Below are 23,889 nucleotides of genomic sequence, written 5' to 3'. Positions count from 1 at the left end.
GATTCGGATTCCGGAGACTCTGAGTTGAAACACACTGGAGTTGTGGTTCTTTCGCAATTTGTTTCTTTTTCTTTCTTTTTTCCCTTTGTCTCTCTCCCTTTTTCTTCTCCTTCTTTGTCTCTTTTCTCTCTTTTTTCTCTCTTTGTCTCTTTCTTATTTTCTTTTTCTCTCTCTCTGTTTCGTTTCTTCTCTATTTTTCTCTCGTTTTTTTGTCTCTCTCTCCCTCTCTCCCTCACTCACTTTCTATTCTCCCACTTTGTCTCTTTGCTCCCTCTTTTCTCTCTTCCTCTCTCTTCCTCTCTTTCTTTCTTGTCCCCTCTCTCTTTGTTTCTTTATTATTTTCTTTTACTTCCTCCCTCTTTCTTTTCTTTTCTCTTTTTCTCTCGTTTTCTGTCTCTCTCTCTATCTCCCTCACTCACTTTTTATTCTCCCTCTTTGTCTCCTTGTTCTCTTTTTTTCCTCTCTTCCTCTCTTTCTTCCTTGTCCTCTCTTTGTCTCTTTCTTATTTTCTTTTACTCTCTCCCTCTTTCTTTTCCTCTCTCTTTTTCTCATGTTCTCTGTCTCTCTCCCTTTCACTCACTTTTTCTTCTCCCTCTTTGGCTCTTTGCTCTCTTTTTTCTCTCTTCCTCTCTCTTTCTCTGTTTCTCTCTTTCTTTCTTGTCCCCTCTCTCTTTGTTTCTTTATTATTTTCTTTTACTTCCTCCCTCTTTCTTTTCTTTTCTCTTTTTCTCTCGTTTTCTGTCTCTCTCTCTCTATCTCCCTCACTCACTTTTTATTCTCCCTCTTTGTCTCCTTGTTCTCTTTTTTTCCTCTCTTCCTCTCTTTCTTCCTTGTCCTCTCTTTGTCTCTTTCTTATTTTCTTTTACTCTCTCCCTCTTTCTTTTCCTCTCTCTTTTTCTCAAGTTCTCTGTCTCTCTCCCTTTCACTCACTTTTTCTTCTCCCTCTTTGTCTCTTTGCTCTCTTTTTTCCTCTCTTCCTCTCTTTCTTCCTTGTCCTCTCTTTGTCTCTTTCTTATTTTCTTTCACTCTCTCCCTCTTTCTTTTATTCTCTCTCTCTCTCTCGCTCTCTCACCCCCCCGGTACTGGCAAGTTCATTTCAGATGGGCCCATAACCGTTAGCACCAGGGATATGCCTTGTGGAGGTCTAAAAATCACTTTCATGGTAAAATCATAGTAATAACACTGTTATTACACTTTAAAAACTTTTAAACTATACATGTTCAAATAGAATGGGCCGTTCGATTTGAATTGGCCCATCCGGAATCCATTGAGCCCATTGATTTTGCTGATTCGTTAGCATGTGGCAATTAGCATAATTTTTTGCATTAGCAGTTAGCCATTAGCATCACTCTTTAGCATGTATCTGTTAGCATAACTCATTAACATGAGGCCATTAGAATAATTTGTAAATATGAAGTCGTTAAAATATTTCCATTACCAAAATTTTCTAGCATGAAGAAGCTAGCATTTAGCCGTTAGCATCAATTCATAGCATTTATCCGTTAGCATAACTCATCAACATGAGTCCATTAGCATAATTTGGAAATATGAAGTCGTTAAAATATTGTCATTACCCCAAAAAAATGTAGCATAAAGAAGTTAGCATTTAGCTGTTAGCATCACTCTTTAGCATGTATCTGTTAGCATAACTCATTAACATGAATCCATTAGCATAATTTGTAAATATGAAGTCGTTAAAATATTGCCATTACCGACATTTTTTTGCATAAAGAAGTTAGCATTTAGCCGTTAGCATCACTTTTTAGCATGTATCCATTAGCATAACTCATTAACATGATCCATTAGCATAATTTGTAAATATGAAGTCGGTAAAATATTGTCATTACCAAAAAAAATTAGCATAAAGAAGTTAGCATTTAGCTGTTAGCATCACTCTTTAGCATGTATCTGTTAGCATAACTCATTAACATGAATCCATTAGCATAATTTGTAAATATGAAGTCGTTAAAATATTGCCATTACCAACATTTTTTTGCATAAAGAAGTTAGCATTTAGCCGTTAGCATCACTTTTTAGCATGTATCCATTAGCATAACTCATTAACATGATCCATTAGCATAATTTGTAAATATGAAGTCGGTAAAATATTGTCATTACCAAAAAAAATTAGCATAAAGAAGTTAGCATTTAGCTGTTAGCATAACTCATTAACATGAATCCATTAGCATAATTTGTAAATATGAAGTCGTTAAAATATTGCCATTACCAACATTTTTTTGCATAAAGAAGTTAGCATTTAGCCGTTAGCATCACTTTTTAGCATGTATCCATTAGCATAACTCATTAACATGATCCATTAGCATAATTTGTAAATATGAAGTCGGTAAAATATTGTCATTACCAAAAAAAATTAGCATAAAGAAGTTAGCATTTAGCTGTTAGCATAACTCATTAACATGAATCCATTAGCATAATTTGTAAATATGAAGTCGTTAAAATATTGCCATTACCAACATTTTTTTGCATAAAGAAGTTAGCATTTAGCCGTTAGCATCACTTTTTAGCATGTATCCATTAGCATAACTCGACAACATGTACTCATTAGCATCGTTTGTAAATATGAAGTCGTTAAAAACAATTTCTCAGCATGAAGACGTTAGCATTTATTGTATAAGCGCATTTTTACACAAAATATAGAACATTATGCGGCCGGGACTCAAACGGCACCAGATAACAGGAATGACCCCGACTATGGTCTCTCTACTTAGGTTTGTGGACGGCATCGAGACAGACAACAATTCCATCTCGTCACAAAAGTTTGAGTTCAGTCCCAGCATGTCTCCTGCGGCCCCGCCCTCTCCTTATACAGGTAATGGTTAAACGACACCCAAATCAGGTCTCGCCTGTTGAGATTTTGACACCATGTTTTTTTCTACGTGTGTTTTGCGCAAAACCAGGCGGTCGAGAGTCCTCCGAGATCAAGCAGAACGTGTACAAGTTGACAGAGGAGGTGAGTTGTTTCCGCTTCGATGCAATCGCTCTAGGTGTCACAAACCGGGAACGGAGACAGGACCCGGTAACCTTCGGAGGAAAACCGATTTTGTACATACGCGAGCCGCACCTGTACATTAGCCGCATGCGCCCACATTGAAAAAAACGCAATACACACACGAAATGAACCCTTACCCGAAAAAACACAGCCGGCAAAATGAACGGAAAATGATACCGGTACTTAAGATTTAATGCAGACCTGCAGAGTCCGGGTGCCCGTTGAAAGTAATCCAAGGAAAAAAGTGTATATTTCCAAAGGTAAGGGTGGGAGAAATATATATCCACTATTGTCGGCCGCGTCCACAAACACGTCTCACCTTTACTCCACTTCCCGTCAGCCCGCGTTTGCCCCGCTCCTTCTTTCTCATTTGCTCGTACAAAACATATCAGAATAAGTTTCTAAAATAACTACATTACAAAAATATACAGTTGCAAATACATAATATACATGGTTACACATATTTACAAAGAAAGACGGTACACCGAGAGAGTTTTCAAAGCTTTAATAATAATATTATAACTTTCATCCCAAACCGTGCCTGTGAAGGGTAGCAAAACGCTACTAGCAACACGCTCGCAACACAGTAAACAGCTCTGTTAAAAAACATACCGTACTTAGAGTAAGCACGGTAAACCGTCCTCATTTTCCTTCTTATAACTGACGTCATCAAAGTCGTCTTCCTTCACTATGGGGAAGAGACTTTGTATCACGGGGGAGTCCGGACCAGAACGGAGGCAGGAGGCAGGAAGGGAGAACTCAATTGCGTTGACGATCAAAACTTTTATTTACCAAAATAAAAGTCGCCCAAAACTCAGGGACAAGACAGAACAAACAGGCTTTAACTAAAAACGTGCAAACACAGGTTTCTTCCGACTCAAACGAAACAGGACAGAGCAAACAGAACGGGAGATGCAGACAGAAAATGCAAATCAGAAAATGCAAAACAGAAACTGCAGTGAGCCAGCCCCCGCAAAACCCACAACCCACCCTTAAGTAGCACACACGTAAGATAGCTGATCTGCTTCAGCTGGTGCCCAGGGGGCGGGGCCAGCCTGTCGCCATGGCGACCATGTTGGACATGACACTTTGTCACATAGACTTCGTCCCACGCTCCCTTATTCAAATAAACGCTAGCATCACGCTCGCAAATTAAGTTCTATATTGGACTGCTCGATCGCGTTTAGCTTGAAAGTTGCGTCACGTGCCTTTCTTTAAGCAATTTGCATGATGAGGATATGTCTACGCTAATTTAATTTGTGCACAAGCTAAGAAGTTGCAGTCTTCCTCAGCACATATATTCCAGCGGTCTAAATCTTACCTTTTGTACTCTAGCGCCGCTGGTGGCCGTTAGAAAAATGACATAAATTGGCCGCATCACTGAATAAGCCGCAGGGTTGAACGTTTGGGAAAAAAGTAGCGGCTTATAGTCCGGAATTTACGGTACTAGTCGTTAGCTGGGACGGGAGAGCAGGGGCGGTATCGAGTTCGGAAACAAGGTCGGCAACAGGTGTCAGGCAGGTAGCAGGGCCAAACAGGTCGGATATCGGTAATGTGGAGACAGCCCGACCCGATTGTCCCACATGTATTCAAATAAGATGCGGGAATCAGTCACGTCAGAGGGAGAGTTCATTTATTGAAGCAAAAATCTCGAAGTCTCTCCAGATATGAATGGCTTTTACACAATGAGTAAACAGTAGAGCCCGTCCCGGTATTGTAATCATCACTTCTCAGGAAATGTTTTCCTCTCACTTTTTCTGAGAAAAAGTCTTGGGTCACCCTGCTCCCTGCCAAAATCTCTTGGCAGGACAAACGCCAGTCCTTCGTCCAAGGCGATCATTAATAATATTGTTTGCCAAGAATTTCCCGCAATGTAAGCAGTCTCCAAACCACAACATCGGGAAGGCAGAACAGGGCAGAGTCAGGTCCGGAAACAGGTTGGCAACGGGTATCAGGCAGAGAAAAACAGGGCAAGTGTCTAAATGTGAGAGCTTGCCGAGCTGGGAGCATCGGTACGCAACGATCTGACAGGGATCTCTTGAAAGCCGGGGGTTTAAAAGAGTCTATTAGCCAATCAGCTCTCAGGGCTGTTGGCGCCAATTGGGCAGTCACAGGTGCCTTGAATCGGCAATCGTAACACTAGGATAAGGGGTCGAAAATAGGTACGGACGGGTAAGGCATCTGTATCGGTGCCGATACCAGACGCCTTTAAAGTATAGGTACTCTAGTGCACTGGTTCTCAACTGGTGTGACTTCAGGACCTGTCACAATCACCTGGATTGGGAACACCTGTGCTCAGGTTTTGCCGCCAACAGCCAGGACAGCCGATTGGCGCACCCTGTCCATTTAACTCCTCAGCTTCCGGAATCAAGTTGTCTGATTGTACTCACGCTACCTGTTGCCTTCAGCTCAGTAAGCCCGTACCTCTGACTCTTTGCCTGCTTCCTGTTTTCTTCTGATTGATCTCCGTTGCCGACCCGTTTCTGTAATTGCCTACGACCTGCCCCGCCCGTCTGACTCCTGAACTCTTTTCCGAATACTACGACGGCCTTCTTCTCCAGCCCCAACCAACAACACTACGATTACGCCTGTCCGCGACCATTCCCGCCAAGCCTTCATCTGCCTGTCAAAAACCAAGAATTGAGCGCAAGTGATCTCAGTCTTCCTTTCGTCCTGTCTGACAGGACCCACTGCCTAACCAATGTGTCAATCATCATTTGAATCGATCGCTATTGGCTAAAGTTATTCGGAGCCTCGGATAGGCTAGAGGGCCGAAACAAACCCTGCAATTGGCCGAAAAAGATGTGTCAATCATCCGTTAAATAGATCGCTATTGGCTAAAGTTATTCGGAGCCTCGGATAGGCTAGAGGACCAAAACAAACCCTGCAATTGGCTGAAAAAGACGTGTCAATCATCCGTTAAATCGATCGCTATTGGCTGAAGTTATTCGGAGCCTCGGATAGGCTAGAGGGCCGAAACAAACCCTGCAATTGGCCGAAAAAGATGTGTCAATCATCCGTTAAATAGATCGCTATTGGCTAAAGTTATTCGGAGCCTCGGATAGGCTAGAGGACCAAAACAAACCCTGCAATTGGCTGAAAAAGACGTGTCAATCATCCGTTAAATCGATCGCTATTGGCTGAAGTTATTCGGAGCCTCGGATAGGCTAGAGGGCCGAAACAAACCCTGCAATTGGCCGAAAAAGATGTGTCAATCATCAGTCAAATCGATCGCTATTGGCTGAAGTTATTCGGAGCCTCGTATTAGCTAGAGGGACAAAACAAACCCTGCAATTGGCCGAAAAAGACGTGTCAATCATCCGTTAAATAGATTGCTATTGGCTGAAGTTATTCGGAGCCTCGGATAGGCTAGAGGGCTGAAACAAACCGTGCAATTGGCCGAAAAAGACGTGTCAATCATCCGTTAAATCGATCGCTATTGGCTGAAGTTATTCGTAGCCTCGTATTGGCTAGAGGGCCGAAACAAACCCTGCAATTGGCCGAAAAAGATGTGTCAATAATCGGTTAAATCGATCGCTATTGGCTGAAGTTATTCGGAGCCTCGTATTGGCTAGAGGGCCAAAACAAACCCTGCAATTGGCCGAAAAAGACGTGTCAATCATCAGTCAAATCGATCGCTATTGGCTGAAGTTATTCGGAGCCTCGTATTGGCTAGAGGGCCAAAACAAACCCAGCAATTGGCCGAAAAAGATGTGTCAATCATCAGTCAAATCGATCGCTATTGGCTGAAGTTATTCGGAGCCTCGTATTAGCTAGAGGGCCAAAACAAACCCTGCAATTGGCCGAAAAAGACGTGTCAATCATCCGTTAAATCGATCGCTATTGGCTGAAGTTATTCGGAGCCTCGTATTGGCTAGAGGGCCGAAACAAACCCTGCAATTGGCCGAAAAAGATGTGTCAATAATCGGTTAAATCGATCGCTATTGGCTGAAGTTATTCGGAGCCTCGTATTGGCTAGAGGGCCAAAACAAACCCTGCAATTGGCCGAAAAAGACGTGTCAATCATCAGTCAAATCGATCGCTATTGGCTGAAGTTATTCGGAGCCTCGGATAGGCTAGAGGGCTGAAACAAACCCTGCAATTGGCCGAAAAAGATGTGTCAATCATTCGTTAAATCGATCGCTATTGGCTGAAGTTATTCGGAGCCTCGTATTGGCTAGAGGGCCAAAACAAACCCAGCAATTGGCCGAAAAAGATGTGTCAATCATTCGTTAAATCGATCGCTATTGGCTGAAGTTATTCGGAGCCTCGGATAGGCTAGAGGGCCGAAACAAACCCTGCAATTGGCCGAAAAAGAATAGCAAGCTTGCTAAACTACGCCATAAAGAAACATGTTTATGTCTGTATTTGTAAACATTTTACTCTCCTGGATTTACTACACTCACGGTTGTAAGAAGACCATGATTGCGTATCATTATTGAACGTGAGAACTTAGGTGAGCTATGCGGCTTTATATTTTCCCGGTATCTTGTTTTAGAACGCTCTTGATGTTGCTGTGATGAGTTGAGTGAATTCAACTCAATTCCAAGTGTTTATTGTCATATGCGCAGTAAAGTTGCGAGCGAAAAAGAAAATAGAAACTAAGGAATGGTTGGCATTTCTTGAATCCCCAGACTTTAACCTTCCGAATGATGGAACGATGCATTTGAGTGACATCCTACGGACACCGCATCCGCACGTGTCTACGACACGTATTTGCTTCTTTGCAAGCTTTGGGAATGTTAATAAGTTGGACTGAACCATCTGACTGTTTTGTCCACGTTCCCATTGTAGCGCCTTATAATCCGGTGCGCCTTATGTATGTCAAAAATATGACCAAAAACTATTTTTGGGGGGTGCGCCCTATAACCCGGTGCGCCCCATAGTGCGGAAAATACGGTACTAGGAAAATTATAGTAGAGTGTTGATTTACCTTCTGTGTGGTAATAGAAAGGTCGGGGAATACTGCATATTCTATTTTAGTGCAAGGCACATCACACAATTCAGTATTTGGCCCTGGGGGTGTAACGAGGGAGTATACATAATTTGAAATCCTTCCCAAAAAAATCTTCCGTCTGCATTTCATCATCTGACAACTTGGCAAAAGCATTTCGGATGGATGATGTAACTCCGCGGAGCCTTATGATTTAATCATCAATGAGTATTTCCATGAAAGCCTGCTCGCCATGGAATAAATAAGCAGAAATCATTCAGAAACTGGATCCGCTGTTTCCATTGAGAAAAAAAAGGAGAAAACAGGGACTGTAAAAAGCCTACTGGACCACAATGCACCTGGGGACGTCGCCTCGGTACACTGCAGTGCCTAGCGAAAGTATTATCCCCTCCAAAAGAACTGATTGTCATATTTCCACATTTCTAACTTCAAACTGAAAATGTTTTCCAAGAAGCATCAACATGTGAGACAGAATCGTGATTCATTTGATATTATCTCTACGATGTAGAAACTGGAAAGTAGCTGTTGCCAGAATACTGGCCCTCTGTTCTCTCGTCTCGGTCAACTGACTCCAGAAGTTCCATGGTAACTTCTGAATGATCCAAAGTCCACCCAAGTCACTAGTTTCACAACATTTACATAAATCCACTGCGAACCTAACATGACCTGGCCGTCCCTCTGAACTTTCGTCTCAAACAAGGAAAAAAACTAATCAGAGAAGCAACCAAGAGACCCAGGATCACATGAGATGACCTACAGGCATACACAGTCGATATGGGGAAACCTTTGAATATGACAACTATTATTTGTGCTCTGCATAAATTTGCCGTTTGTGGAAGAGTGGCAAGAAGAGATATTATCTCTACGACGTATAAACTGAAAAGTAGCTGTTACCAAAACATTGGCCCTCTGTTCTCTCACCTCGGTCAACTGACTCCAGAAGTTCCATGGTAACTTCTGAATGATCCGCAGTTCGCCTAATTTATTAGTTTCAGAACATTTAACATGTAACTAGCTTGATAGCTAGCTAATAGCTTTGTAGTGGTTGTTCATGTCAAGAACTGAATAAGGACTACACTCGAGAAGTTTGCTTATTAAGACCTAAGTGTGACTCTGCATTTTAAATTGTCTACATTCTTGAAGTTAATGTTATTCTTTGGATAAATATTGCAGCAAAATGAAGTTTAACTAGCTTGATAGCTAGCTAGCTAGCTAGCTAATGGCTTTATAGTTGTTGTTAATGTCAAGAACTGAATAAGGACTATACTGTTTGCCAAAATACTGGCCCTCTGTTCTCTCGCCTCAGCCAACTGACTCCAGAAGTTCCATTTTAACTTCTGAAGGATCCAATGTCCACCTAAGTCACTAGTTTCGAAACATTTACACATCTCCGGAGCATGACTCCACTGCGAACCTAACATGACCTGGCCGTTCCTCTTAACTTTCAGCCCAAATGAGGAAAAAAACTAATCAGAGAAGCAACCAAGAGACCCATGATCACATGAGATGACCTACAGGCATACACAGTCGAAATGGGAGAACCTGTGAATAAGACAACTATCATTTGTGCTCTGCATAAATTTACTCTTTGCGGAAGAGTGGCAGAAAGAGATATTATCTCTACAACGTATAAACTGGAAAGTAGCTGTTACCAAAACATTGGCCCTCTGTTCAATCAGCTCAGCCAACTGACTCCAGAAGTGCTATGGTAACTTCTGAATGATCCACAACATTTGCACATCTTCCAGAGCATAAATCCACTGAGAACCCAACATGACCTGGCCGTCCTCTAAACTTTCGACCGAAACGAGGAAAAAAACTAATCAGAGAAGCAACCAAGAGACCCATGATCACATGAGATGACCTGCAGGCATACACAGTCGATATGGGGAAACCTGTGAATAAGACAACTATCATTTTTGCTCTGCATAATTTGTTCTTTGTGGAAGAGTGGTGAGAAGACCATAAAATGGATTGTCTGGCATTTGCAAGAATCCATATGGGAATGTAAGGTTTTACCATTTACTAAACTGAAATCTGACTCCTTAGACACTTCACGTGTCTTGTCCAAACCCTTAAAGTCGGAGCATGTCCAGAAGCCGGAGAAGTTATTGAGCCGATATGGTCCACATATTAATTTATTTAGCCGGATCACATAGTTGAAGAAATCAGGTCTCTGTCTGTGCCAATTTCAATCGTGTGCAGGAGACGAGGGGGGCTTCCGGGTTGCTCCTTTTATGCCACATGGGATGAACTGTCCCCGCCCCATGATCAAGCCTCTGTCTGATTAGTCCGCGCCGTGTTGATGCAATTTTCCCAATAGTCCTTTGAAGCACTGGGAGAAGGATAATAGGTCATCACCCTTGCCCCCAGGCGAGGTGATTGAATCATTGTTATCTGACTGAAAACAAAGAAAACATTCCAAGGAAAATTGCGGTTCACGACGAACCTTCTCTCATAGTTTGCCCTCAAACACTGAAGTCAGATTTTAGAACAAGTATATTTGACTTTACGTAAGATAAAACAGTGTATAAAATAGTATATAACTTCAGGAGACACAAATAACATGTGGGATGAGGTACTCTGCTCAGATGAGAGCAAAAGGAAATTCTTGGGGATGAATGCAAAGTGTTTGGCTTAGTGTAAAACTCCACATCTCCCTGAAAAAAACATCCCAACTGTCAAACATGGTGGTGACAGTATCATGCATTGGGGTTGCTTTTCTCCAGCAAGGACTGGAAAGATTGTGATAGTTTATGGCGATTTTGGCAGAAAATCTGTTGGAGTCTACAAGAGACCTAAGAATGGGGTGCAGGTCCACCTCCCAACAGGACAACACTCCTAAACGTAAAGCAAAATCCACAATGGAATGGTTTCGAAATAACCATATAAAAGTGGTAGAAATGTCCAGACCTTAAACCTTAAAAAAAAAGAAGAAAAAAGAGGAGTATTTGAGGAATGGGCTGACTGGTAGATGTCCAGGAGAGGGCGTAAGGGAGACACCAATGACCTCTTCCGTTACCAGGACTTTCAACAGGACACGGTGGAGACACCATACCACACGGTGGAGACACCATACCACACGGTGATGCTCTTGGTGCCTTTGTAGTATGAGAGCATAATGGGTGTTGGGGGACTATACAGTATGTATGAACTTGAGTTGCATGGTCACGAAGCAAACTTGATAACAAACTAGCGTACTTGTTATTTTAACATGTCAATTTAGCATTTCGCTAACAATTTTCCCCCCAACAGATGAACAGCCTCTCCAGACAAGTGTCGAAGCTTAGCCAGGAGCTTCAGGAAATGACCCAACTTCTCAAACCCCTCCTCCAACGAGCACCACAGCCCCTCCTGTTGGCCACCGATTCAAATTTGACGCCGCCCCCCAGCAGCAGCGTCAGCCGTCTGTCGGCGGGCTTATCCGCACCAGGACCCATCACACCGTGCTCACCCCTGAGACAAGACGCAGAGTCTCTTTTAGACGGTGGAGACGCCGAGGGCGTGGACCTACCACAATGCCTTCTCCCCACCCCACACTCACCACAAAGGCCTAATTCCTCGTCACCTCCTTGTAACGAGCTCCCCTCAGCCAAGGAAGGACTTTTTGAGGGGTCCCCTATTTTAGCTTCCACCAGTATGTTCATGTGCTTGCCGCAGGACCGTCCTCCGTTGGCCTCAGGCACTCCTTCACCGTCGCTTTCCTTCTCCATGTCCCTCTCGTCCACGTCGTCCCTCTCTTCCTGCCGCCAGTCCCGACAGGGGAGTTGCGTCGGGCAACGGAGCCTGATACCCAGGGCCCCTTCCCAGGACACGCTTCCTCCACCCTGGCCCCCGCATTTCTCCGCCCCACCGTCTTTGGCTTCCTCACCAGGAGACCATTGTTTAAGACCGTCCCTCTCTGTTCCGCTGGTGTCCCCCAATGCCGGTGCGATCCCACCCCCTTCGTCCCTACCGTCATCTCTGAACTCCCCGAGCAGAAAGTCCGGGGAACCCTGCCCGTACTCCAATAACTGGCGACGGACCGAGACAAAGGACGGCGCTCCGCAGGAGATGGAGATGCAGGAACGACGGGTTGAAGCGAGGGAAGGGAAGCTCTCCTTCGAGCGAATTAGCTTCATTGATGAAGATGAAGGGTAGCAGGACAGAAGAAAACGAGGGAGTTCAGGGAAACGTGGTGTTGGCGTTCAGGTGATGAAGCTACAACAGCACACGTTGTCTTAAGGGGTGTCCAAACTATTTTCCGAGGGTCCTTTGGTCCCTGTTTTGCCCCCCACAGCTTTTTTGACAAATTGATGAAACCCATTCGCCTGCTCTGGGCTGTTTCCTTTATGAAACACCCCAATATCTCACTGAAGTCCTTAAAATGTTCAACGTGGAAGTATCCCAATGAATTTCGTTTCTATCTGTTGAATAGGCGATAGGTACCTGATTTTAAGGGATGGTGTGGAAGCGTAATGCAGAAGCATAGGTTGGAACAATTAAACCGACTTCCTCTATTGGGGCAGGGTTTGGTACACAAAAAAATCAGGCAGCGAGGCGACAGTAACCAGAACACCAGAGGCAAACAAACATTACCTAATAGACAGTCAAAGAGATTCAATGATCCAGTTAGTCCAAGCAGCTAAGTCAACAGTCCAATAGTGGTGTTTGTCGTCCAGGACATTCGGTACACTAAAAAAAATAACAGTGCTGTGCCAAAGGTGAATGAATGAATGAACGAATGAATGAAAACTTTATTCGAACATTAAAATAAAAACAGAACAAAAACTCAACAACAAAATAATGTTACTTATTATGTTCGAAAGGGGGTAGTCAGAAGCAAATGCTTATATTCCCTACCCCTTCATCTTCCCTATTAAATACACCAATGATATAACAACAATAGTAAGAATATTAATAATAACAGTTATGATATAACAATAGCAACAATAACACAAAGTTAACCATAGCTTTAAACGTACTATTCCCAAGGTGCTTGGAACATAAGGACAAAGGCAACAAACTAGCTAGGAACCAAGGGGACTCAACACTGAAAAGGGAAGAGAATGAGTCGTGATAAAAGGAAAAATTGCAGGGAAATCAAAATGAGTGACAACAGCAGTGGGTAGGAAAATAGAACCCAGAAGTGAGTGACCAAATAAGGTAAGAATGAGAGGGAGAGGGAGAGAAATAAAAAATAAAAGACTAAAAACAGTCAAGTAAAGATGAAAGCGCAAACCCTTTGTAGTCCAGGAGGTTCGGTACACACAAAAAAATAACAATGCTGTGACAAAGGTGCTTGGGACACGAAGACAAAGGCCACAAACTAGCGAGGAACCAAGGGGACTCAATACTGAAAAGGGAAGAGAATGAGTCATGGTAGGAGGAAAAATTGCAGGGAAACCAAAATAAATAAATAAATAAATCAAATTTTAAAAAATGACTTGACTTGACTGACAACCGCTGTGGGTAGGAAATTAGAACCCGGAAGTGAGTGACCAAATAAGGTAAGAGTGAGAGGGAGGAAAAAACCCAAGAAAAGACTAAAGACAGTCAAGTAAAGATGAAAGCGCAAACCCTTTGCAGTCCAGGAGGTTCGGTACACTAAAAAAAAATAACAGTGCTGTGCCAAAGGTGCATGGGACATGAAGATAAAGGCAACGAACTAGCTAGGAACCAAGGGGACTCAATACTGAAAAGGGAAGAGAATGAGTCATGGTAGGAGGATGATTCGCAGAGAAAGCAAAACAAGTGACAACAGCTGTGGGTAGGAAAAGAGAACCCGGAAGTGAGTGACCAAATAAGGTAAGAGTGAGAGGGAGGGAAAAAAAAACAAGAAAAGACTAAAGACAGTCAAGTAAAGATGAAAGCGCAAACCCTTTGTAGTCCAGGAGGTTCGGTACCCCCAAAAAAATAACAGTGCTGTGACAAAGGTGCTTGGGACATTAAGACAAAGGTAACGAACTAGCTAGGAACCAAGGGGACTCAAAACTGAAAAGGGAAGAGAATGATTCGTGGTAGGAGGAAAAATTGCAGGGAAATCAAGATGAGTGACAACAGCTGTGGGTAGGAAAATAGAACCCGGAAGTGAGTGACCAAATAAGGTAAGAGTGAGAGGGAGGAAAAAAAGAAAAGAAAAGACTAAAAACAGTCAAGTAAAGATGAAAGCGCAAACCCTTTGTAGTCCAGGAGGTTCGGTTCACAAAAAAAAATAACAATGCTGTGACAAAGGTGCTTGGAACCTAAAGATAAAGGCAACGAACTAGCTAGGAACCAAGGGGACTTAATACTGAAAAGGGAAGACTGGACTGAGTTCTGCTTTAAATTCTTCTCATAGTTTTTCCCAACACTAATGGATTGGCTTTAGCATGTTAATTAATTTACTAGAAATGTCATACTTTGATATTTTTGCTAGTGGTTTGGACACCCCTGTCTTGCAGTACCTAGCGGTTGAAAGTTCAGCTACTGTAGCAGAATTTATTTGCCGCAGTTCTCTCCAGTTGGTATTCTAAATTTTTAAGCTCCGTGAGAACCCGATTCATTATATAAGACTTTGCTTTTAACCACCATAGCATGGGCATTCGCAAATCACCATATTTAATTTGATTGGGGCTCTTGAATTAGTGGAATTTTCCCCAACAGTATATCCCTATAACGGTTTCTCACTTAGTACTCTTCAGAATTAAAGTATTCCTTAAATTTCAGGACTTTTTTGTTGTCAGTTACCACCAACCATAGTATTCTTAGAATCTACAGTAAATAACAGCTACTGATTTTTGAAATGAGATACAACAATTTAATCGGAATCTGGTACCATGAATAAGTTGTTCGACCCATAACAATTGAGTTACTTGGTATTCAATAGATGAGAATTACATCCCTTTTGACACATCGGCTTTGAAATATTGGTTATGTTTTTTTAGCCTATGACCCAAAGTCTTGAAGAGTTGGACCAACAAATTGGTTGTGTTGCGTTTTCACACTGGTCTTCTGTCGGTTTTGGGTGACGGCGATTTACTATTGCATTTGTGATCTCATTCTGTGTGTATTTTACAAGTAATCGTCTTCTCACACTGGAATTGAAACTACCCTCTGCTTTTGTGTCAAAGAATAATGAGAAACGTAGCCCTACTAGCTTAATGCTACTGTTGCCAGACAGACCCAAAGCAGAAGCTAAAGCTTTCTGGACATACAGTGCTTAGCGAAAGTGTTTGTCCCCCTACCCCTCTTTTTACATTTTGCAGTCTTCAAAATTGTAGATTAAAAACTCAAAATATTTGATAGGGAGCAACATATCAACATCATTATTCTAAATCCTAGTTTTTAAATCAAATCAAGGGTGGAAAGCTCCAGTCTCCATTTTGCAGACTCCAACAGATTTTCTGCCAAAATCACCCTGTATTTGGATTCTACATCTTCCCTTCAACTCTAACAAGCTTCAGAGTCTTTGCCAAAGAGCATGATGCTGCCATCACCATGTTTGACAGTAAGGATAGTGTTTTCAGGGTGATGTGCAGTGTTACTCTTATGTCAAACGTAACACTTTGCATTCAGCCCAAAATAGATACAGTTTGGTCTATCTGACCAGAGCACCTTATTCCAAACGTTTTTTGTGTTTCCCATGTGTCACCAATCGGGTGTTTTTTTTCGGTATTTTTTCAGAAAGGGCTTTTTTCTTGCCACTTTTACGTAACAGGCAGATTTATGCTGAGTAAGACTTACAGTTGTCTTATGCAAAATTGTCCCACCTCACTTTTGCATGCCTGCAGGTTATCCAATGTGATATTGGGCCTCTTGGTTGGTTCTCTGATTAGTTTTCTCATCGTTTGGGACGAAAGTTTAGCGGGACAGCAAGGTTTTGATAGGTGTGGAATGGTTTTATCCACTCTATTTTGATATTGTTTCTCACACAGTGTTCCGGGAGATGAGTATGTTGCAAAAATCTTCTTGTATCACATTCCTGCTTTCCACAACTTTATCGCAGACCTGCCGGATGTGTTCTTTGGTCTTCATAATGCTGTCTGTTCTCCAGCGTCTACTTTCACAGACCTCCGAGCCAGTCATAGAGCAGATTAATTCAAACCGAGACTTAATGACGGAGAGATGTACTGTGTTTGTCATTGTTAGTCATTTAGATCGACATTGGATCATTCAAAAGTCATGATTGAACTTCTAGAGTCAGTTGGTTAGGCTGAGAGAACAGGGCAATGTTTTAGCGAAACCTACTTTTCAGTTTTTTTCATCGTAAATTTGTTGATTCTTGGAATTTTTGCAGTTCTTTGGCTTTTCGTTTCCAGTGTCTACTTTCACAGACCTCCGAGCCCGAGAATTAACGACAGGGAGGCGTACTCTGTCATTGTTAGTCATTTAGGTTGACATTGGATCATTCAGAAGTCATTATGGAACTTCCAGAGTCAGTTGGTTAGGCTGAAAGAACAGGGCAATTTTTTAGCAACACCTACTTTTCATTTGTTTTCATTGTAAATTTGTTGATTCTTGGAATTTTTTGCAGTTCTATGGCTTTACGTTTAAAGCTGGAAATTTGGGGATATGACAAAAAGTCTGGGGGCGGGGAATACTTTCTCTAGGCACTGTAAAATAAAAGAAAACGTTCTTGTTTATCTATTCATGACTTGATACCAAACACTGTTGATACGATTTATTTATTTTTAATATTTAATGCTCAATTTTACCATCTCATGTCCTTAACTTAAATCTCAATGGATTAAGCTTTCTTGTTTTATCTTCCATATTGTAACCTAGGCAGCTACTATTAAAAGGTCAGGCCGTGATTCAGGGAATACTGTCGGATACTTACTGTAAAATATGATCGTTTATTATAAATTCATCAGACACTTGAGGTAGCTAACAATGAGGACTTAATATTTACCCATTATGGCCCATAATAGCCCATGTAGCATTGAATGATGATTTAGGCCCAGTTACTTGATTTTTGGGCCTTCAATATATTTTCATTGAGGCACCAGCTACGGTTTTCAACCAAACTTTTTGTTATCATTTGAATTCATAGCTAAACGTTAGCTTAGCTGGCTAACCGAAAAAAAATGGATTTTGCAGGAAGATTCAGGGATTCCTATCAAATGTCCCCGGAATAACTTTCAAATTTCAAGGATAATTTCATTCATTTTGAATTCCCATTTTTGGAGTTATATTAGACACAAGCAGTAAAAGCTGAGGTCAATTATTTTCTTAACTACTTCCCATCATTTTCAAGCCTATCAAGTTTAAAGGGCTTCTGACCCATGTGCCTGAATCCCAGGGTGTTTGGTTTTGGCATTGGTGGTTGGGGTAAGATCTTAAGTCCGAGCCCGGGGCTGAAATTTGAATCATTACGTCTGAGTTCGGGCCAAGTTTCTCTCTCGCTGACATCTTGTTTTAAATTATCCGCCCGTCATTACTCTTTGTTTCTTTTTCTTTTTGGGGGATCCCCCCTTTCCCTGCGCTGGTCGGGTCATTGGCTGCGCTAGACAGGGGACAGAATCTATTCTCCACTAAGAAAAAGAAACAAGGAACAATGACTGGCGGATATTTTTTTTTCTATCTAACTATCTAATAAGTGGAGGGAGTGAGGGGACTGGGGATCCTCTCCTCTCTATCTCTAGTCCCTAAGAGACAGCAAGGCAAAGAAAGGGGGGCGGGAGACAAAAAGGTCTCGCAAACCTTAGTTATAGGGTCACTAAATGTGAGAGGATGTGGAAGTAAAGCGACTGAGTGGAAGAAAGAGATCGAAAGGATGATGACTCAAAGGAAGGTTAATGTGTTAGCCTTGAGTGATTTTTTTTTCTAAAAGGGAAAAAAAGACAAGCCCTCCTCTACCAAATGAAATGTGAAAATTCTGGTTAAATTCAGGCTCGGCCCCTCAAATGAAGTTCATTTCTCAGTTCGGGCTGGATTTTTCAGGCCTGATCTGACAGTACCACTAATTGGTGGGGATATAGCACATTTCTGTAAAGTAATCAATTACTTTGGTGGGGACAAAAACGACTATTGCTCGATATTAGTGGGAAAATGTGCCATAATTCCGCCCTTCCTTAAATCTAACATCATGGAAACTAAGGCAGGGATGTCAAACTTGGCTCTGGGGCCGGATCCAGACTTTTCTATTACGAGTCGACCAGAATAGTAAAATAATGTCAACTCCAAATTTTTAGAATAGTATTCCAGTGTTCATTAGTAACTTACCATAGGATCTTTTCTAAACACAACCTATTTATTCCCAAAACCTGGGGAAAGGAGTTTCATTTTTGGCATTGAATGTGTTAACTGGTTTATTTTAACGGCCGTTTTACACCTGAACCAATTCACCATGCTTATCCAACTCAACCCTGCCCTCTAGCGGCCGAAGAGAGCATTTGGTTTCGATTTATTTAAAAAAAATTATAACTTTTGACAGAAACGACCCAGAGACTGTTCTTATATACACGGAAGTTTATGGCGAGCCAGATTAAATCATCCAATGGAACGGATCCGGCCTGCAGGCTGTATGTTTGACATTCCTGGGTTAGAACAAAAAAAACGTTTTCCTCCCTGTAAGAAGATTTTCAGGGTGAGTGCCAAAGACAAAATTTTCATAGATTGTCTTAGAAACATGATGGTGGTAAAACGCTATCCTATAAAACGGTTATTTGTTCACTCATTAGATGCCATTGACGACTAAAGACGTCAAAAATATATTCTCAATTTGGTGCCATTGACAGCTTTAGATGTCAATCCTTCATTTTCAATTTCAATAGGTTGAATGAAGGCTTTCATCACATTTTATCCCTAGAGGTGAAAAGGAAATAATAAGATGAACATATTATTTACCATAATTACTGTGATTTTTTACATATATTTCCATGCATAAGGCGCACCAGACTATAAGGTGCTGCGATCGGAACGTCAACAAACCAGTCAGATAGGTCAATCAAATTTTATTAAGCCTTTAACATTGCAAGTTAAAGTTAACAATGGTATTTCCTTTTACAGATATTTTAGAAATATCCGTTTTTTTCCAGCATAAATATTTTTCATTTTAAAATGGCGATCTTAGTTATAAAGAGATGTCTCTACCAAAATAAGTAAAACATTTTCATAGAATCAATGTTACGTGTTTTCTACACTATAAGGCGCACTGGTTTATAAGGCACACCCCTAAAAAAGTACTATTTTGTCTCATATTTTCCATATATAAGGCGCACCAAACTATAAGGCGTTACAGTAGGAATGTCAACAAACCAGTGAGATAAGTCAATCAAATTTTATTAAGCCTTTACAACAATAGTATTTACTTTAAAATATATTTTGGAAATACTCTGTTTTTTCCAGCATAAATATAAATATTTTTTCATTTTAAAACGGCAATCTTAGTTACAAAGAGATGTCTCTACCAAAATAAGTAAAACATTCTCCTGGAATCAATGTTACGTATTTTCTGCACTATAAGGCACACCGGATAATAAGGCGCACCCCTAAAAGGTACTATTTTGTCACATATTTTCCATACATAAGGCGCACCAGACTATAAGGTGCTGCAGTAGGAACATCAACAAAATAGTCAGATAGGTCAATCAAATTTTATTAAGCCTTTACAACAATGGTATATACTTACACAGCTAATCTGATAATTCTGTATCCGTTTTTTTCAAGCATAAATATAAATACTGGGTTTTTTTTCATTGAAAAATGGCAACCCTACTTGTGGAGATATTTCTCAAAAAGAAAAAAAGTTAAAAAAATTAAATAAAATCAATGGACCGTATTTCCTTCACTGTAAAGTGCAACAGATTATAAAGTGCACTGGATTATGGGGCGCACCCCCCAAACAATTGTCTTTAGTCATATATGTTCTATACATAAGGCGCACCAGACTATAAGGTGCAGCAGTAGGAACGTCAATAAAACATCATAGGTCGATCAAACTTTATTAACCCCTTATCGTTGCAAACATTGGGATTCAAGATATGCAGAAGAGAAACGAAATATGAATAAAATGATGACTCACAACACGTGGTAAGCTTTCTCTCCTGGCTTTGATCTCCGGCAAAACGAACATAAAATGCCACAGAAACAAAATTAAAAGAAATCCTAACATCATTTTTGCCGTTCCTTGTGTTCCTTTACTCCCCAAGCCTGCACAAAATTGAGTCATTTTATTCATATTTACTTTATTTTGTTTTTTATTAGCATGTTTGGTATTGGAGTAATCCAAAAAGTAATTGAAAGTAATCCAGTTAAAGTAACCCCACCCAACCCTGCTCAAAATATACTCATCAGGCAGGCATCATGATTAGTTTGAAACAAGATTCCAGAAAAATATAAAGCCGAGGTAACTTACCAAAGTGGTCTTGCAGCCATCACATTCGATGATACTACTCAACCCCGTCATACTCGTTAAAAAACATTTGTATACCGTACACCTATTCTGTTTTTTTTTTTTTTTTTTTTTTTTTAATTCTAAATGCCATCAAAATGACATGTATGTTTTTGGTGTTGGATTTTATCAAATAAATTACCCCCTAAAATGCGACTTATACTCCAAGTGCGGCTTATATACATTTTCCCTCCTTAATTCTGCATTTTCTGGCTGGTTTAACTTATAATTCGACAAATATTGTCAATGAAAAACAGAGAACTTACGTCTAAAACTGTCAACGACACTTAATCCCAAACTCATTTTCGACGTCTTTAGTCATCATGGGTAGTAATTGAGTCAAGACTGTTTACAAGGTGAACAACACTCCTGAGCTTTAGCCATCCAACCATCGGTGCCTTCTCTTCCATGTCAACATTTCGAGCAGGCGTTTGGAACAAACCACAAAAAATAAAAGCCATCTGATGAAACCTTGCACCTTGGTCCCAAAACCGATTTTTGTCATACGTGGAAATGTGGAGGGACTATTTTTGTTGTTGGTGGTTAGTTCTAATGTAGCATACACAGGTATTTATCTTAAAACCCTATTTTTTTTGCCTGTGCAAGACACCAGCCTGGAAAACTACTACCCATGATGAATCCCTGGGACTGAAGCGAGTGGGGTTCAGCAGTACTGTGTACAACCCCAAAAAGAAACAAACATCACATTATGTTACTTGTAAAATGTCATTGTGTTCTTATTTGTTTTCCGCAATAACACAAGAAGGAACTCACTTTGGGCTGGGATGTTGTTTTTTTTTTCCTAAGAAAAAAAAAACAAGAAAACATTGTGAATCCAATGCATGTCACAGCTTTTGTTGCATGAGGAATGTGCTTGCTTTGGAACTGTGCAGGGACGGCTGTGTGTCGAAAAAAAGGGGGGAACAACCCCCGTGCGAGGTCGACATGTATTTTATTATAGAAAATAAGGAAAGAAAATGGAAAAAAAATGACCTGTTATACACGATTCACTAGCAGGTGTTCCGCCAATAAAGAAACATTGTTTTCTATCGATGATGATGGACTCTTGTTGATGTTCGTGGTGTTGGGAATTAATATCAAAATTTTACCAAATTGTTCGAATTCATTATCTGACTCCATTAACCAAACACACCCTACATTCACCCAACAATTTATGCGCCCTCGTTTCTTGACGGAAAAGATGAACAGGAAATCTGACATTTACACACGGGGGCAGATTTAATTTCATTAACAATTTAACTAAGTGTGCTCCATCGAAAACGGACGAATTTGCGTCGTTGGAGTCTCTGGGAAGCCCTCTTCTGAAGTCCTCCTGCTTTTTTTTTTCCTTGGCCCACGTCTCCCCGCAAAATGGTGTGCCAGCTCCTCCCATGGGCGTGCCAAGGAAGCCCAACGTGGGGATTCTCAAAACGACGCAGAGCGTTTCTACGTCATCAGGGCCTTGTTCTCAAAACAACGACTGCCGTCTTCCATCAGAGTCGTGTTATTAAAATTCCCGAGTCAAAATATTCTGCATTTGGAACAGTGTGACCTGTCATACTAAAGCCCAGTCAGTGAATATCTTGCATTAAACTCAATAAATGTAACTTGTATTCAATCGTATAAAATCCTTTATAGTCATATGTATAAAATCCTTCAGTGGGAAGAGCAACGCTTCATCCGTTTTATGAAACATGCGACCTTTTGATCTCAAGACGAGCGCTTTACTTCCTGAGCTAATGCCGCCCCATGAGGGAAGAAGAAATGTAACAGCGACGCAAAGCTCCCCGAGAGCGGTGTCTGCGTCATCTTTAAGCAGATTTGATGAGAAACACGGCAACAACTTCAAGCATGTACAAACACTTCACCCAAAATTCTAGCACTCTTCAAAAACACATTAACATTTAAGTATTTTCAAGGATATCAATGGTTATCATTGGTGTGGATTGTTTGGAGTCCGCTTGCATAAGGAACTTATTAGAGGGGAAATTCCGGTCTGTTTATCCCAAGTGTATATGTCAGCGAATATTATAATAATCGCCTTGGACGAAAGACTGGCGTTCGTCCTGCCAAGATTTCTTGACAGGGAGCATGCCAGGTCAAACCGACCCCAGGAACAACAGTTCCAGGAAATGTGGACCCGACCCCAACAGTTTTTGGAAGTTATATAAAAGATTACAAAACACTCTGTCCGGTAGCGTGCATGTACACGTGCAAGGGGGACGGACGAAAATAATACTGATGTAGTATTAGGATATAAAAAGCCAATTGTCTCTGAAGACGAACGAGACTTCTGTTGACGAGGTTCAATAAACGAACTCTCCCTCCCACGCCAAGACTCCTTTGTACCTTGTTTTTCAAGTATTACCGTATTTTCTGCACTAGAAGGCGCACCGGGTTATAGGGCGCACCCCAAAAAATTAGTTTTTGGTCCTATTTTTGAAATACATAAGACGCACCGGATTATAAGGCGCTACAATGGGAACGTGGACAAAAGAGTCAGATAGTTCAGTCCAACTTATTACCCCCTTAACATTCCGAAAGCTTGCAAAGACGCAAATATGTGTCGGGAACACGTGCGGATGCGGTGTCTGTACGATGTCACTCAAATGCATCAACCCATCATTTGGAAGGTTAAAGTCTTGGGATTCAAGAAATGCCAACCATTCCTTAGTTTCTATTTTCTTTTTCGCTCGCAACTTTACTGTATATATGACAATAAACACTTGGAATTGAGTTGAATTTAAAAATAGACACTCCATTCCATCCATTATCTGCACCGCTTATCACAGAAACATCGAGTTCAGTCTGAAACAAGATACAGGGATAATATATATAGCCGGAGTAGCTCACCGAAGTCGTTGTGTTCATAATAATGTGCAGCCGTGGTCCTCTTATATCCGTGAGTTTAGTAAATCCAGGAGAATAAAATATTTACAAATACAAAATAGTAAAAAAAATGCTTTCTGTATGCCGTCAGCCACGTGCTATACGCATTCATCTTTTTCGGCCAATTGCAGGCTTTGTTTCGCCGTTCAAGCCAATGCCAGCCTGTAAATGATCAAAAGGATCCTCCCCTTGACCTCCGAATCACTTTAGCCAATAGTGATCGATTCAACTGATGATTGACACGTCTTTTTCGGCCAATTGCAGGCTTTGTTTTGCCGTTTAAGCCAATGCCAGCCTGTATATGATAAAAAGGATCCGCCCCTTGACCTCCGAATAACTTTAGCCAATAGTGATCCATTCAAATGATGATTGACACATTGGTTAGCCAATGAAACGACGGTATACAAATCCCAGCATACACCGCGGATGACTTCGCCTTCGGGGGAAAATCGAGTCGGCGGCTGCTTGGATTAGTTTCAAGACTTTGCGACTTAATATTGATACATATATAAGGCGCACTGTATTATAAGGCGCACGGTCAGCTTTTGAAAAAAATAAAGGCTTTTAGGTGCGCCTTAGAGTGCGGAAAATACGGTATGTGTTATATATTGTGGGGCAAATTGCACGGGCTGTTTCCACAATATCATGAATCCGGTTTTAAAGAAACTTCTGATATCAAAG

General features: G+C 41.2%; 1 protein-coding gene across 1 annotated transcript in view; it reads left to right on the top strand.

Moving 5' to 3' along the window:
* Nucleotides 1-21,382, top strand: part of kcnh3 (potassium voltage-gated channel, subfamily H (eag-related), member 3) — a 201,964-nt gene extending 180,582 nt beyond the window's left edge. Inside the window, exons 13-15 of the mRNA XM_088353442.1 lie at nt 2,730-2,830; nt 2,919-2,971; nt 11,220-21,382. Of these exons, the coding sequence (XP_088209568.1) occupies nt 2,730-2,830; nt 2,919-2,971; nt 11,220-12,104 (1,039 nt within the window). The 3' untranslated portion in view covers nt 12,105-21,382. The remainder of the gene's footprint in view (nt 1-2,729; nt 2,831-2,918; nt 2,972-11,219) is intronic.
* The last annotated feature ends 2,507 nt before the right edge of the window (nt 21,383-23,889 follow it).

Source organism: Urocampus carinirostris, chromosome 14 (assembly GCF_059441175.1).
Source record: "Urocampus carinirostris isolate Australia breed hairy pipefish chromosome 14, RoL_Ucar_1.0, whole genome shotgun sequence".
Classification (NCBI taxonomy): Eukaryota; Metazoa; Chordata; class Actinopteri; order Syngnathiformes; family Syngnathidae; genus Urocampus; species Urocampus carinirostris.
The sequence above is the reverse complement of the archived record's forward strand: the minus strand, read 5'-3'. Positions and strand labels throughout refer to the sequence as shown.